The 16633-nt window shown below is 49.6% G+C and overlaps 1 protein-coding gene across 1 annotated transcript; it reads left to right on the top strand.

The window, feature by feature from the left end:
• The first annotated feature begins 222 nt into the window (after positions 1-222).
• On the top strand, positions 223-16140 carry LOC118095860 (mucin-2-like). The gene is made up of 17 exons (XM_060281987.1): positions 223-2032; positions 2582-2707; positions 4024-4142; positions 4977-5035; positions 5251-5381; positions 6203-6380; positions 6853-7037; positions 7562-7687; positions 10795-10913; positions 11447-11505; positions 11681-11811; positions 12728-12784; positions 13121-13298; positions 13565-13738; positions 13877-13998; positions 14687-14784; positions 15046-16140. The coding sequence occupies exons 1-17, from the start codon at positions 262-264 to the stop codon at positions 15079-15081; spliced, it is 3669 nt and encodes a 1222-aa protein (XP_060137970.1). The 5' UTR covers positions 223-261; the 3' UTR covers positions 15082-16140.
• The last annotated feature ends 493 nt before the right edge of the window (positions 16141-16633 follow it).

Here is a 16633-nt window from a genome sequence, read left to right as displayed (position 1 = left end):
ACTCCTTTTACTTCCAGTTCTCAGCCTTCTGAGACAACTGCACCTACACTAACTTCTAACACAAACACACCCACTGAGCACGTGAAGCAAACTACACCACAAGGAACCTCATCTGAGTACACAGTGATGTCTAGTTCTTCCACCACTGAGCAACCCTCCACAACAGAGGTGTCTTCTCAGTCAACATTGTCCACATCCTCCAGTGAGGTGACCTCTGAAACTACAAGCACTACTACTGAGAGTACAACACCCACTCCATCCATGACTCCTTTTACTTCCAGTTCTGAGCCTTCTGAGACGACTGCACCCTTCCTATCTTTAAGCACCAACACACCCACTGAGCACTTCAAGCACACTACACCACAAGAAACCTCATCTGAGTACACAGTTATGTCTATTTCTTCCACCACTGAGCAACCCTCCACAAAAGAGCTGTCTTCTCAGTCAACAATGTCTGCCTCCTCCATCGAGATGACCTCTGAAACTACAAACACTACTACTGTGAGTACGAAACCTACTCCATCCATTACTCCTTTTACTTCCAGTTCTGAGCCTTCTGAGACAACTGCACCCACACTAACTTCAAGCACAAACACACCCACTGAGCACTTCAAGCAGACTACACCACAAGGAACCTCATCTGAGTACACAGTGATGTCTAGTTCTTCCACCCCTGAACAATCATCCACAACAGAGGTGTCTTCTCAGTCAACATTGTCCATATCCTCCAGTGAGTTGACCTCTGAAAGTACAAGCACTACTACTGAGAGTACGACACCTACTCCATCCATTACTCCTTTTACTTCCAGTTCTGAGCCTTCTGAGACGACTGCACCCTTCCTATCTTTAAGCACCAACACACCCACTGAGCACTTCAAGCACACTACACCACAAGGAACCTCATCTGAGTACACAGTTATGTCTATTTCTTCCCCCACTGAGCAACCCTCCACAAAACAGCTGTCTTCTCAGTCAACAATGTCTGCCTCCTCCATCGAGTTGACCTCTGAAACTACACACACTACTACTGAGAGTCCAACACCTACTCCATCCATTACTCCTTTTACTTCCAGTTCTGAGCCTTCTGAGACTACTGCACCCACACTAACTTCAAGAACAAACACACCCACTGAGCACTTCAAGCAGACTACACCACAAGGAACCTCATCTGAGTACACAATGATGTCTAGTTCTTCCACCACTGAACAATCATCCACAACAGAGGTGTCTTCTCAGTCAACATTGTCCATATCCTCCAGTGAGTTGACCTCTGAAAGTACAAGCACTACTACTGAGAGTACGACACCCACTCCATCCGTGACTCCTTTTACTTCCAGTTCTGAGCCTTCTGAGACGACTGCACCCACACTGACTTCAAGCACAAACACACCCACTGAGCACGTGAAGCAGACTACACAACAAGAAACCTCATCTGAGTACACAGTGATGTCTATTTCTTCCACCACTGAGCAACCCTCCACAAAACAGCTCTCTTCTCGGTCAACAATGTCTGCCTCCTCCAGTGTGCTGACTTCTGAAACTACAACCACAACTAGTGAGACCACAACACCTATTTCATCCATCACCCCTTTTACTTCCAGTTCTGAGCAATCTGAGACAACTGCAGCCATGATATCTGCTAGCACCAACACCACAATTGATTACTCCCGTACACCAGAAGGGAGCTCCTCACTGCTTACAACTTCCACAACCTATCATGGATCTGCTAGCACTGAAATTGCTCCTAGTGGAACATCTCATTTATCAACATCCCTTGAAAGAAGTACAGAGACTTTTACCACTGTTGTTGCACAAATCACTTCCAATACAACATTATCATCTGCATCCATCACTGAGACCATAACCACACACTCTACTACTAGCATATCAGAAATGACCCCAACATTGTTGCCCACTACATTAACGCCTTTTGCTTATACTACTACCAAAATATCCACCGCCAAGGCATCTTCACCTTCCACCACTACTCGTGGACGCACATCAACTAATTCACAGCTTAGAACTTCATCTGGTAAGTATCTGTGTAATCATATGGAAATGATGTTTATCTCCCAGCACATAATTCCAGTGCTTAACAGTTTACACATGCAGCCCATATGCTACTGGGCCAACTACAAAGTTATTGTATTAATTTGTAAGGCCTTTAAAAAATCTTCAATACCGTTTGATGCGTTATATCCCTGATAGATCACTCCCGTCTTTGTGGGAGTGGCTCTAAGTGGTTCCCCATGCGTTAGGCATCCCGCATGAGGTCTGTGTTCAGAATTATGGCCCAGTTCTGTGGAACTATCTCTTGGCTGAGACCTCTTCTTTACTGAACGTCAGACACCTGTAGAGGCTTTGTTGCTTTCAGCAAGCACTTTAGGCAACACTTTTTTATTTTCTGATAAATTCTAATTGAATTTATCATTTTTATTGCTCTTGCACCTTCACTGGACATTCTTAGAAATAATCACTTTCAGTGGTAGAGCATATAAATTGTTGGATCCTGATATGAGGGCTCTTTTGTTGGCTTTTTAAAAAAATGTTGTTAATGTTCTGTTTTCTTCCTCTTATCCAGCTTCTTCCACCACAGTTGCCCCTCTCGGGTGCCTTAATGGAGGAGTGCTTGTCGAGGGTCGTTGTCACTGTCCTTCTCCCTATATTGGGCAGCGTTGCGAAGAGGCAAAGAATGAAGTCCAAGTGGGTAAGTCTGAGCATTATTAGTACAAGCCTCCCACCCTTTGGCTCTTCCTTTGAAAACAAAAGCTCAGGAATGTCCAGGTACGTGTCGTAATTTTCTAGCTGGACAATATTTGTGGTCCTGCGGCTTAAAACCTCCTGTTTTACATTGCTGGGAGTGATCTTGCTTCTTTGATTACTTGGATGTTTCTCTGTTGAAGTCTTGAGACAGGAGTGCCCAAGCCAGCCTCCCCTAACCTTGTGCTCTCCAGACATGGCTATCCTCCCATCTGCCTCAGTGAGCGTGGCCAATGGCCAGGGAGGATTTGTAATTGTGGTAATAAACCCGATGGGGGGGAGTCAAATAGCGAAGCCCCACAGCCCCGTAGCAACAGAAGGCGTGTTCCGAAGCGCTCGAGCTCTTCGGTTCCATAAAAAACCCAGGAAGTGGCAAGGGGAAGGTAGGGGATTGTAAATCGAGGGCGGGGGGGGGGGCTGAAGCCTAGGTTAAGAGGTGCACGACTGCCCTTACTTAAAATGGCCGCCGGAGCCCCGCATGTGACACAACGCCCGCTAAATTAAAAAGCAAAAACCCCTCGCCATGCCCCCAAGTGCTTGTTAGGGGAAATGATGAACGAATCCCTAATGCTGCCAGGTGTTTATTAAACAGAAGGCGCATTCCGAAACGCCCGAGCTGTTCAGTCCCATAAAAAACCTGCGGTGGCTCAGTTTGTTAATTGGAGCCTCAGAGTCCCCCTTCAGACTCCCCTCACCTTCAGAGTTCCCCTGTTTTTCATGTGTTATGTTTACATAGGTGCATCCCTGTGTCTCCCCCCACCCTGTTCTGACCCATTACCTATCCCTGCCCCCTATTTGGGGCCCCCATCCCCCACCCAGGCAGGCCCCTACCTCCACTTGGCCTAGTCTGGAAAGCTGCCTGGTCTGCTGCGGCCTATTCATTCTGCTGGGAAATGTTGGGCCTTGCTTCAGGCCTGTTTTCAGTTGGTTGCTGTGGAATTTTGTGATGTCATCTGGTGGCGCGGCTTTGGAGGCAGCAGCCTGCGATCTGCCTTTCTATTGGATGCTGCTGGAGTCTTCAGAGCTTTCTGCTGCTGATGTATAATCTGTGCGCCACTTTTTTTGTCTTTAATCATTGTTTTAGGTGTGAAAGGTGTGGTTTTTTGATAATTTTTATGCCAGATCCCTCACTGGTAGGCAAGGTAGTTGTGGCCAAATTTGTTTCAATTGGGTTCAGTGGTTATGGAGAAAGGCTGTTTCATCTGGTTGCACAATGCCTACATTTATATATATATGGATGACTCTTGTGCTTTCTGATCACAGTGACTGTTGAGGCCACAATCAATGTCTCTGTAACAGTGAAGAATCGGATGTTCAGCCCAGAGATGGTGAATTCCAGCTCCTCTGCCTTCAAGACATTTGTGAAGATCTTTGAGGAACAGGTGAGGGGGGCTGGGGGTGCACAGAGAGGTGATACCCCCGAAAATTCTCACACCCGAACCCAAACCCTATGGTCACTTCTGAGTCCAGACCTCATTCATGCTCCATTTCCCAGTGGTGAAGCTCATTCACAGTCAGGTTTCCCTCATTTGGAATGCCTGGAAATGGAGCTATCAGATGAGTATAGAAAGCTGTTTCTGTAATATGTGCCTCAGAATGGATGGTTCATACCCTAATACACACATCAGGAACTGTCTTCCTAATTGTCACTTTTGAAAGACCAGTGTTAAAGTGACAAAGGTCATCTTCCAGCCTTTATAATCATCCCATACCTTTGGCCAGGCTGCCTGCTGGGAACTGGAGTCCAACAACAGCTGAGGGAGGGCCACAGACTAGCCATGCCCAGACCAGGAGATACCCCAAAGGTGTCTTGGAAGGATGGAGGAGTTACAGGAGCAGAGCAGGATAGAGATGCCCTGCTCAGCACACAGGAGCGACCAAGAATCTGCTGGGATTGGGGGTTTGGTATTTCTCAGATCAACAAACCAGTATCTTATAAATGTAGAGTTTTTTGTTGTTTCTGCTGCTGTGGATATTCCTGCATTGCAGGGATTGGACCCAGTAACCCTTAGGACCCTTCCAACTCTACAATTGTATGATTCTAGGACTGCTGACATGCACCTCAAAGACATAATCTGTCTGATATGTTGGGGAGGGGGTGGTGATGCTTGTAGACAGCAGCTGCTCTGCTGCCAATGTGCAGACACTACTGTTGATTGGTGGCTTCCATCTGTTGCTGTCTATGCAGCTGAGATGAGACCTCTCTCTCTTTGCAGATGAACATCTTATATGCGGACATTCCTGGTTACACGGGTGTAAAGGTGATTCGGCTGAGGTGAGTCACAGAATAGAAACAGCTGGGGACCAAGTATGGGAGGGAGGGTGCTGCTTGGTGCCACGCAATCTCCTGGCCCCCTGCTGTGAGAGGCCATGACCCTTTAATTGACACTCCCCACTAGCATCATTCACCTGACATCAGGCTGGCAGAGGGCACCTTTTCGGTTGTGGCTAAGTGATTTCTCCCTCTTCCTTCCTGCTGCCTCTTCTCAGCAATGGCAGTGTTATCGTGGACCACGAGGTGCTCCTGCAGCTTCACTTCTCAGACTTCAATGCTTCTTACAATGCTTCCATGAAGAACCTCACACAGACCTTGCAAAATAATTGCACTTCCAATGACAGAGGTGAGGAGGCACCTGCCGCATATTGTGGGAAGGTCTGGCTGGCAGCTGAAGGAGCCCAAGGATATCCTTGGCGTGAATAATAATAATAATAATAATAATAATAATTTATACCCACCCATCCGGCTGGGTTTCCCCAGCCATTCTGGGTGGCTCCCAACAGATTAAAAACAGAATAAAACAACAACCATTAAAAACTTCCCTAAACAGAGAATGTTGCAAGGCAACTCTTGTACTATATTCCATCCATCTATAATAGAATAGAATGCGCCTCAGTTATGCCATATCTGAGGCCACCTAGTGTCATCCATCCAGGCTGAGCAGTCCGGGTGGAAACCCTTCTCTGTTACCCCAGCAGCTGTGCTGAAACATCAACCCACCACAGCTGATTTTCCCATGCCCACATAGAGATGGATGTTAGGTTGCTTCCTGTCGGAAGAGGTGTGCTTCCTTCAACCTTGGTGGCAGGGAATCATAACTGGTGGGGGCAGGAGCAGAAGAAGAGGTCCCTCCCCATCGATGCCCCACCCCCCACCCCCAGTGATTTCTTCCTTTCAGAAGCCTCACCTTTGCTTTCCCCGTCTCCTTTAGATCAGCTCTGCTTTACTGAAGGAGCATCTCGTGTGACCGCAGTGCCCCTGAGCCCCGAAGGTGAGGACTGAGGTGTGCGATGGGGTTGGTGTGTGGGGTATAAGTATATATTGATGATGATGATCCAGCAGCCAAGCAGGCTCCTCTTTTGTTCTCTTGGTCCCATGCATGGGGCATTGTGAGGCATTTGCATTCTTCCTTGGTGACCCTTCTCCCTCCTTTTCCATTCCCAGATCTGTCAGACGAATGCAAGAATGTCTCAGTGGTGGCACACAACCTCCAGCCATATTATGTGGCGCAGGTCATCAACAACACACTTCAGTGTGTCTCTAACTGCAGCGCTTGGAACCCCCACCCATTCCACTGTGTGAATGGAAAGTGCCACATCACCTCTGAGGGGCCTCAATGCCAGTGAGTAGCATGCCGGGGATGAAGGAGGGAGTGGAGACGTGGTACCTGCCCACCGACTGTCTCACCAGAGTGGTGCATGCTCTAGTTATCTCTCGCTTGGACCACTGCAATACGCTCTACATGGGGCTACCTTTGAAGGTGACCCGGAAACTACAACTAATCCATAATGCGGCAGCTAGACTGGTGATGGGAGCGGCTGCCGAGACCACATAACACCGGTCTTGAAAGACCTACATTGGCTCCCAGTACGTTTCCGAGCACAGTTCAAAGTGTTGGTGCTGACCTTTAAAGCCCTAAACGGCCTCGGTCCAGTATACCTGAAGGAGCATCTTCACCCCCATCATTCTGCCCGGAAAATGAGGTCCCTCTAGGCGGGTCCCTCTAGGCTGGTCCAATAAGCACTATCAGTGGTGAATAGTTACGTGCATTAAAAAAAAATAGTCCAATACAATTTGTTGCCTATCCCTTCTAGGGGGACACCAAGCACAACAAGTGAAACATCCATTTCTACAAATTTGAAAACAACACCTTCTGTGTATGGAACCACAACACCTTCTGCTTATACTTCTACAAAAATATCCACCATAAAGGAATCTTCCCCTTCCACTACTACTCGTGGACGCACATCTACTAGTTCACAGCCTACAAGTTCCGCTGGTATGTATCTATATATTCATATGGAAATGATGTTTATCTGCCAGCACAGTATTACAGGGCTCAACAGTTTACACGTGCTGTGCATATGTTTCGGTGCCTTAACCTGATCCAGGATTTCTTCAATACTGCTTAGTGCGTTGTTAGATCACTCCCGTCTTTGTGGGAGAGGCTCTAAGTGGTCCTCCATGACTCAGGCACACAGCTCACATCCCGCGTGAGCTGTGTGTTTAGAATTGTGGAACTATCTCTTGGCTGAGACCTCTTGTTGACTGAACTTCAGGCACCTATAGAGGCTTTGCTGGTTTCAGCAAGCAGTTTAAGCAACACTTTTTGATTTTCTGATGAAATCTAATTGATCACTTGAATCGCTCTTGAACCCTCACTGGACACTTCTTAGAAATAATACCATTAAGCAGTACAGCATATAAATTGTTGGATCATCAACATCATTGTCATATATGAGGGCTCCTTGGTAAATATGTTCTTAAATTTTGGCTATGCTCTGTTCTCTTCCTCTTGCTCAGCTCCTTCCACCACAGCTGTCCCTCTTACGTGCCTTAATGGAGGAGTGTTAGTCGGGGGTCGTTGTCAGTGCCCACCTCCCTATACTGGGCGACGTTGTGAAGAGGCAGAAAATGAAGTCCAAGTGGGTAAGTCTGAGCATTATTCGGACAAGACTCCCTGCTCACAAGTTTTCCATTTGAAAAGAGTGGGCTGAATCTATGGCTCTGAGGCTCTAGACTTTGTTTTGTGTTGTTGGGCCACTCAGTGTTGTGCGGTGAAATTTTTCATAGGGGAACAGTTAGGGCCAGAGGCTCTAGCTTGTGAGGGGTGTGGGAGATCAATGTCATGCAAGCGACATCCTGACACTGCACACATGAGCATCACGCTTCCCTCCCTGAGCCAGGTAGAATCTTCCCTCCTTTGCAAAGGAGGTGACAGGGCCCTGACAGGATGCTGGAGCCACTTGCCTCCTTCCAAAAGCCAGATGGGCTCTGGGAAGATGACAGGACAGATCTTGGACCCATCGGAGCCTCTCACCTCCCTCCCTAAGCCAGGCAGAAGCTTCCCAGGCTTTGCCAAGGAGGCTCCAGGGGACCATTTAGGGGACTAGGCTAGTCCCCTTAGTCCAATGACCACCTGCCACTCTTGGGAGTGATCTTGCTTCTCTGCCATGCTGACCATTTTTTCCATGGAAGCCTAGGGCCAGGACAGCCTTCCATAGCCTGGTGTCCTCCAGATGTTGTTCTCTTGGGCTCCCGGCTCCCCTCTGCCCCAGCAAACATGGCCAATGGCCGGGGAGGATGAGTAGTTCTGGCCCAACATCTGGAGGCCACAGGTTGGGGGTCCACTCTGACCTTCCCTTGCCTGCACTCTCATTTTGCAAAGGGAATTCTGTCCATGGTGAGATTTAAAGTTTCTTTCAATACTTAGAAAGAAGGGAAAGGTTTGCAGCCCCCATGGATGTGAGTTGAGATAGAATGGCAGCTTTTCTGGATGCTGATGGCTTGCATATCAACAGTGTGTGAAACTGGTGGCACATTGGAAGCTGTATAAGGTATATAGTTTATTTAGTCAAGTTTGCAAGGAAAGGTGACCTAGCTTGCTAATCCAAAATGGTGTTTTTGTTCTATGGCACCTCCCTGTTGCCTACAGTTTAAAAAGCTTCCAGTAGCAGCAGGTGGGGGTGTCTGGGGTGTTAGGGGAGGGGTAGTAACTCCAGTGAGAGACACGTCATGCTCCCTCTGGGGTAGTTTGTCCACTTTGGTCTCCACCCTGCACTCAGCTCTCAACTGTGGCTCCTGGAAGCTGTTAGCATGGGACAGCAACCACCTGGCCGGCTAAACCAAATTAGGATGGCCAGTGGGTCTCAGACCCTCAGGGAGTTAGGGACTTCCCCTGCATGCAAGGACAGGCTCCAGCAGATTGACCAGACAAGACCAATAGTGGGGTCCAATGGTCATGAAGGCAGTTTCTGCATGTGATGTAGAGGGAAATGAGGAGCACATGGAGCTAAACAACCTGGGAAGGTAGCTAATCTAGGAGAAGGAAAACTCTGGTGCCAAACCTCTGCTGTCTTGTGGGAGATCTTTGGAAGAAGGAAAGGCTGAGGAGTAAACCATACACAAACCCAGAGTGGAGTCCTTAAGACGGTTGGATGGTGCCTTGTACGCCTCCTTCTGCCAACTCCTGCAGCCAAGCTGGTGCCAAGCGTATTCCTCTGCTTTCCTTTGGACTGCACCAGTGAGGCTGGGGTGGGGTGGGGGGCGATTTGCCGTCTGGCCAACCCAGAGCCTCCATACACACTGCCCAGGCTTCCTTTGGGGCTGCTAATGCACGGTTAGACTTCACCCCAGAGATGCTTGCCATAATGTCTCTGGAGACAAACAGATGCCAACAAGCAGCGCACAGTAAGCAAGAGCCTTGTCTGCTTCAGGCCCTGGAGAGTACGGCAATTGCCACTCAGAGGAGACTACATCGAGTTGAGATGGGCAGGTTCCAGTGCATTTCACACCTGTATTCGCACTCATTCTCTGAACTCTTTGATGTGGATCCAAAGGCAATCCATGTTGTTCCCATTATCACTGCAAATTATCCTGCAACTGTGCAGACATCTGACAGGTTCATCCTCACAAGGTGTCTTTTCACCCCAAAGAGACAGGAGTTGTCAATGGGAAGACGCTTCCCAAGTGCTACCTGAGGTGGCAAGCCTGTGCAAACTTAACAGGGAGAAGCATCCAGCCTGCAGGGCTGGGGAGAACAAAGCAATACCCTTGTGGATGGTTTCTTGATGGGCTACTCAGGGGTGGCCAACTCCCAAAAGACTGCGATCTACTCATAGAGTTGGCAGTGATCTACCCGCTTTTTGAGGTTCGGGTCAAAGTTGTTGAACTGTTGAGCTTTTTTTAGGAAGGAGTAAGGCCCATTTGGGGGGGGGGTCAAAGTTGTTGAGTTTTTTTCCGGGAGGAGGTAAAATGTTCAGCTTTTTTAAGGGGAGCCACAGTTGTTCAGCTTCTTTGGGGGGAGCCAATGATCTACCAGTGATCTACCGCAGACGTCCAGTGATCTACTGGTAGATCACGATCTACCTGTTGGACATGCCTGGGCTACCTAAGTGCTGCAACCCCTTTCAACAAGACCATGATGGGGGCAGGGGAGAGATAAAGGGCATGGCAGCATTGTGCTCCCTTCACCATGCAACTGGGAGGTTGTGTAGTTGTGGTTATCCCTTCGGGTGAAAAATGCCTGATTTGAAAATTTCAGCCACGCATGGATGGTTTGATATAGAACTTTACCTTTTCTGGATGCAGATGACTTACATACCAACCGTGTATAAAACTGGTTGTATCTTAGTAGATACAATCTACTCAGGCTTGTCCACATGCCTAGAAAGCCTGGGTCTGTGGGGTTTTCCTCTTCACCTGTGCTTACTAATAGCTTCTGATAGCAGCAGCAGCAGCAGCAGCACAGCAGCAGATGGACAAGAATGTCACCTGCCTCAGGACTTGGAGAGTTTGTGTCAGCTAAAGTAGACTACACTGAGCTGATACACGCACATTCCAGTGTATTTCACACCCTGTACCAGCGCCCTTTCTCTGCACCCTTTGGGGTGGATCCATAGGTGGTTCATGTTGTTTCCATGATCACTGCAATTCTCCTGTGACTCAATGAACACCTGAAGTGCTCATCCTCACAAATGGACTCTGAAACTGTGGCTGTACCTTCATGTTTAATGACTTGTGCTTTCTGATCACAGTGACTGTTGAGGCCACAATCAATGTCTCTGTAACAGTGAAGAATTGGAAGTTCAGCCCAGAGATGGTGAATCCCAGCTCCTCTGCCTTCAAGACATTTGTGAAGATCTTTGTGGAACAGGTGAGGGGTGGTTGGGTGTGCATAGAGGACGCCCTCTCAGGAAAGTGATCACTTCCAGGCAGACCTATTGTTACTTTTGAGTCTGGGTCCCGTTAACGTGCCATTCCTTCATTAACAGAGATTTGTCCGCTTAGCACATCTGGAAACACAATCAGGAACACCTAGATATCCAGATGTGGAAATGTAGCTATCAGATGAGTATAGAAAGCTGTTTCTTCTACAATACTGTATGTAGCTTAGATTTGATGGTTCATACCCTACATAGACGTTTTCTTGTTTCTGCTGCTGTGAAAATGCCAGTATGACAGGGATTGGACCAAATGACCCTCAGGTCCCTTCCAACTCTATGGTTCTATGATTCTAGGACTGCTCACACACACCTCAAAGCCACGCTCTGTCTGAGTAGATACAGAGGGCTGGTGATGCTTGCAGACAGCAGCTGCTCTGCTGCCAATGTGCAGACCCTGCTTTTGGTTGGTGCGTCCGACTGTTGCTGTCTATGCAGCTGAGATGAGACCCCTCTCTCCTTGCAGATGAACATCTTCTATGTGGACGTTCCTGGCTACATGGGAGTAAAGGTGATTCGGCTGAGGTGAGTCACCGAAGTGATACAGCTGGGGACCAAGTATGGGAGGGAGGGTGCTGCTTGGTGCCACGCAATCCCCTGGCCCACTAGCATAATTCACCTCACATCAGGCTAGCTGAGGGCACCTTTGCAGTTGTGGCTAAGTGATTTCTCCCTCTTCCTTCCTGCTGCCTCTTCTCAGCAATGGTAGTGTTATCGTGGACCATGAGGTGCTCCTGCAGCTTCACTTCTCAGACTTCAATGCTTCCTACGATGAATCCATGAAGGACCTCAAACAGACCCTGAAAAAGAATTACACTTCCAATGGCAACGGTGAGGAGGCACCTGCCACTTCTTGTGGGAAGGTCTGGCTGGCAGCTGAAGGAGCCCAAATATGGCATGAATGTTGCAAACGTTTACACTACATTCCATCCATCTAATGGAGCAGAAGGAAAGGCTTCTTATTAAGCGTCTTCAGATCAGCTGTCATGAGGAAGCAGAAGTCATCCAAGGGCTGTGATTCTGTCCCTCCTTATTTGGGAGTAAATTGCACCAGCATCACAACTGTGTGTACCCCTGAATCAACATGCACCGGATGGGGCTCCCAATGTGGTAACCCCAAAACAGGCTGTGAGATGGCCGATGTACCAGTTCTCTGCAGAAGCTGAGCAGCTCCACTGAGTCCAAGCCCATCCCCACTCTCCTGAACCAAGCAATTACCATACGCTGTTTTGCTAGGGACAGAGCTATCCCTTAGAAATCACCCGGAGAAAAACAGGCATTAAGAATAGAATGTACTTCATCTACGTCATATCTGAGGCTACCTACCGGTACTGGGTTTGTCCTGTATGGTGAGGAACAGAGGAACATTGTCCAAAAAGGTGCCAATCAAAGTCTCCCTAGTCTTCCAATTTCACTGCCATATGGAACAAGTTTCATCTATGCCTAATCTGACGCAACCTGGTGTTATCCTGGTGTTATCCATGCTGTGGGGTGAGGGTTCAGACCCATCTCTCTGTTACCAGCAGCTGCCCCTGTAACATCAACCAACCCCAACTGCTTCACCCTTGCCCACACAGAGATGAGTGTCAGGTTGCTGGTTGGACATATGGCCGAGCAGAGGAAGTGTGTTTCCTTCAACTCTGGTGGCAGGGAGGCATGGCTGGTGGGTGGGGGAAGAGGTCCTTCCCCTTGGGTGCTCCCCCTCCCCTTGGATGTCCCTCACCTTTACTTTCCCCCTCTCCTTCAGATTCACTTTGGTTTACTGGAGAGCGTAATGTGACTGCAGTGCCCCTGAGCCCTGAAGGTGAGGACTGGGGTGGGAGGGGTCGGTGTGGGGCTTAACACATTCCTAATGTTGAAGAGCTGCAGTGGGCTGTCTGGATGGAGGCGGTGGAGCCGTATGAGCAAGAAAACATGGCCACCACATGCAAACAAATGCAATGAACCCCCGTACACCTTGTGGCACCGCTGGATGGTACAGATGTTGCCAGGATTCTGCATGTGCAGTCACATATGAGATGCACAGAGGCTAATCCTAGGGCCATCAGTCGCCATCATAGTTGGTGGGGAAGAAAGCAGGATGAGGAAGAACAAGGGAGGTATTCAGGGCCCCCAATGTGTCCTTCCTTTCCCTTTCCAGATCTGTCAAGTGTGTGCAAGAACTCCTCTGTGGTGGCACAAAACATCCAGCAATTTTACATGGCACGAAACGTCAGTGGCGACCTCCAGTGTGTCTCTAACTGCAGTGTTTGGCACCCCGACCCCTTCAGCTGTGTGAACGGAAACTGCTATGTCACCCCTGGGGGGCCCAGTTGCTAGTGAGTAGCAAGCCAGGGGGTGAAGTGGGTGGTGGCAAAGGATCTGGGGCTGTGGCACAGGGGAACGAAAATTGGTGCAATTCCCCATGGGCACCAGTCACCACCACTCCTACCTTGGATTAGGGCCCTGGATGCCACTCAGCCCCCCCCCCCCGTAACGCAGCATCAGAAACACCCCCTGCTCCCCACCCCGTAAAAAACCCAGGCATCCTGGGCCCCATTACCTGCCTCCTTGCAGGTTTTTGATGCTGCCTTTCCTCCCACAGCTGTGAGCAGTCAGAGTCCTACTGGTTCGTGGGCCACCGCTGTGAGCAAGGCATCAGCAAGGTGGGGGTGGCCGTGGGGGTGGCCCTGGGCCTGGCGGCGCTGCTGCTGATCATCCTGGTCTTGGCCGTGCTTCTCTGCTGGAGGCGCTGTTGCCGGAAGGAGAAAGGACACAGGTAGGAGGAGACTTTGAGCCCACACTCAAAGTCTTGTCAACTCGGTCAGTCTCTGCTGTTTTAACTGGAAGCTGCCCTCGAAATGGGCCAAAGGAGAGACCTTTGCCCTGATGGCCTCTCTTGGTCTCCCACTTCCAGGCTGATGCATTTGCCTCCCGATGAAGAGAGGTGGTATGAAAACGAGCCCGACTGGGTGGCTCGTCCTGAAGGCCCTGATCCAAGTGCCCCAGCAATGGAAAGCAGCAGCTCTGCAGCAGGTGGTATGTGACACAAGGCCTAGGTCAGGAAGGGGAGGTCTTGCGAGTGGTGGTGGTGGTGGTGGTAAGCCCGGGTTTCCACGGCAGCTGCCAGCCTCCATCCCAGAGGATGTTCCTTGCCTTGCCCTGGAAGGAAGCAGCAGGTTAATTGGATTACAGGTGGTCTGGGGTTGCAGAAGGGGTCAAGTTGCACAGAAACATTTCACCCCACGGGCAGAAATAAGGAAATAAGAAAGGGAAGTGAAGAGCAACAGGGGAGGTCAAACACAGCCACGTCCCCAAACTGCAATCAGACAGAAGGGCTTTACATGCTCTGCCACCCCAACCCGCCCTGATCCAGGAGGAGGAGGGGGGAAATATAAATGAATAAATAATATGTGGGGGTTCTCATGTACTCTGTGCTCTGGGAGGGAGCGCTAGGCACCTGAGCGGGAGGATGAGCGTCAGCCCTGATTACGGGCTGCATTATCACAACAGGGAAGACCACTTTGCTTGCCAGAGCTTTGAAGATGCAGTTTGTAAAAATAAAGCAGGTTCTAGCTGGCTCTGTGGCTCCCTCCCTTCTTGGAAGAGGTCTGGGTGGGCAAGTGGAGAGGCTGGGCTGGGGCAAGAGGAAGCCCTTTTGAAAGAGGCCAACAAATCTTTAAAAATGACTGATATGCTCCCTCTCCCTCCTTCGCCCTTTGCACAGAAGACCCTTACAGCAGCATGAGCAGCGAGCAAGACAGCTCCACCACAGACAAGGGCTCCTTCCAACCCCGCCTGGACAAAGTGGACACGTCCCTGCCGGTACAAGAAAAGATGGTGCTTGGGGTGGGGGCACAGTTTTGCAAGAAAGCACAACCGATCTGGAGGCTGCAAGGCCCATTCCAAACGAGGACACACAAGAAGATTGTGTGCCTTTCAGATTAGGGGGAGAAGCAACGGGCGGGGGATGCCGGCAAGCACAGGATAGGTTTCTAGGTGGCATGGGGAAATGGAGTGTCATTTCCACTGACTCTGCCTCACTCTTCTGCTTTCTCATTCTCTCCCTGTGTACTGCGGCTGCAGAGACGGATTGCTCGGCCCCAGTTGAAGCGGCCATGAAGAAGCCTGGCAACGGGGCCACAGGAAGGACGCTGGGTCTGGCCGCACGCTGGATTTGCGCAGGATGTGTCCCCAGGGGCCCAGATCCAGGAAGAGGCAGTGGAGCTGCAGTGACGGGGGGGGGGGCTAGAGAGCTGCCTTCTTCTTGCTTACTCTCGCACTTTAGGACTGGGGTGCTGCCACCCCCTTGAATACCAGCGTCCTTGGTGACGTTGGAAGGAGGATGTGGAGGAAAAGGAACAGGGCCCCAGGGGGGTATTTGGGCTTCTGCCTCCGAGGACTTGCATTGCCCACAGAGGCTGAACTTGGAGGAGCACATCCCTCAGCGAGGCGCCTTTGACCACTGCCTGGATGCCACAGCCATCTGGTGCAAGAGGAGGCCGCCTTGCAAGGGTCTCGCGTCGTCTCTGCAGGTCGGGGACCACGGCTAGCACTTTTGGAGAAATCGCTTTCTCCCTTTCTGCACCAGCCCACAATCTGATCTCTAGCTCAATCGGTAGAGCATGAGACTCTTAATCTCAGGGCAAGGGGTTTGAGCCCCACATTGAGCGAAAGATTCGTGCATTGCAGAGGGTTTGACTAGATAACCCTGGCGGTCCCGTCCAACTCTATGATTCTGCTTGCCCTTCCCCTCTCTACAGACTGGCTGTGCTCCCCCCCTGCCCCGTCCCTTCCAGGTCAGTCCCAGATATGCCTGTAGCACCACTGATTCCCCACGATGCCATGCATCTATACCCACAGCAATGCACAAGCTGGGCACAAGCTACAGGAAGCTGCCTGCCATTTGTTCTTCCCCTGGGTCTCTCTGGCCCCACCGCCATGGTCTGCCCATGGGAAACTCTTTTGTCACTCGCATCCCCCCCCCCCCTCACATCCAGGCGTTTACTTGATCAAATTTTCAGTGCAATATGGAAGGAAGCACAGCGACCGGTCGGTTGCCAGAGAAATGATATAGGATGATGATGATGATGATGATGATGAGGTCAACATTGTGAATGATTCATTGGGGAGGGGAGAGAAAATAAAGCAACTGAGAAAATCCTCCTCCTCCTTCTTTTATGGTGTCAATCAATGGTGCTCGGAGAAGAGAGGCTGGCCGGGGGGGGGGGGGGAGAGAGAGTTGTTCCCCCTGGAGAATGGTCTCCCTCCACCCCACATAAGAAGAGCCTGCTGGATTGGGGCAGCCCAGCCTCCTGCTCTCTTTTGAGAATAATATTTATTTATTTTCTTCACCAAACATATACAATTTTTACATTTTCCATACAATAATTCACCCAGTTACAAAAGGCACATAAACATCAGCAAGGAAGAAGAAAAAAGAATTTAAAAAAAAATAACAACCAATTTTTTTAAAAAAATTAGCTTTTGGCTTCCTGTTATCTCCATCAGCATACCTTTTTTCCCTTTTATTGTCGAGTGTATACACAATCAATGCTATCTCTATTTTTATCTGTCGTTTCACACTCATATTGCTTTAAACATCCCGATTTCTGCAAATTCAAAAATATGTTCCTTCCAACTTACTCGAATGCTATCATTTGAGAGCCTCCTG

This window comes from Zootoca vivipara, chromosome 13 (assembly GCF_963506605.1).
Source record: "Zootoca vivipara chromosome 13, rZooViv1.1, whole genome shotgun sequence".
NCBI lineage: Eukaryota > Metazoa > Chordata > Lepidosauria > Squamata > Lacertidae > Zootoca > Zootoca vivipara.
This window is presented reverse-complemented; position numbering and strand designations above follow the sequence as displayed.

Coding starts and splice junctions, on each gene's coding strand:
- LOC118095860 (XM_060281987.1), top strand. CDS start 262: ATGACTCCTTTTACTTCCAGTTCTGAGCCTTCTGAGACGACTGCACCC. Junction 4,143..4,976: donor TGAAGATCTTTGAGGAACAG/GTGAGGGGGGCT, acceptor CTCTCTTTGCAG/ATGAACATCTTATATGCGGA. Junction 6,381..6,852: donor TCTGAGGGGCCTCAATGCCA/GTGAGTAGCATG, acceptor TATCCCTTCTAG/GGGGACACCAAGCACAACAA.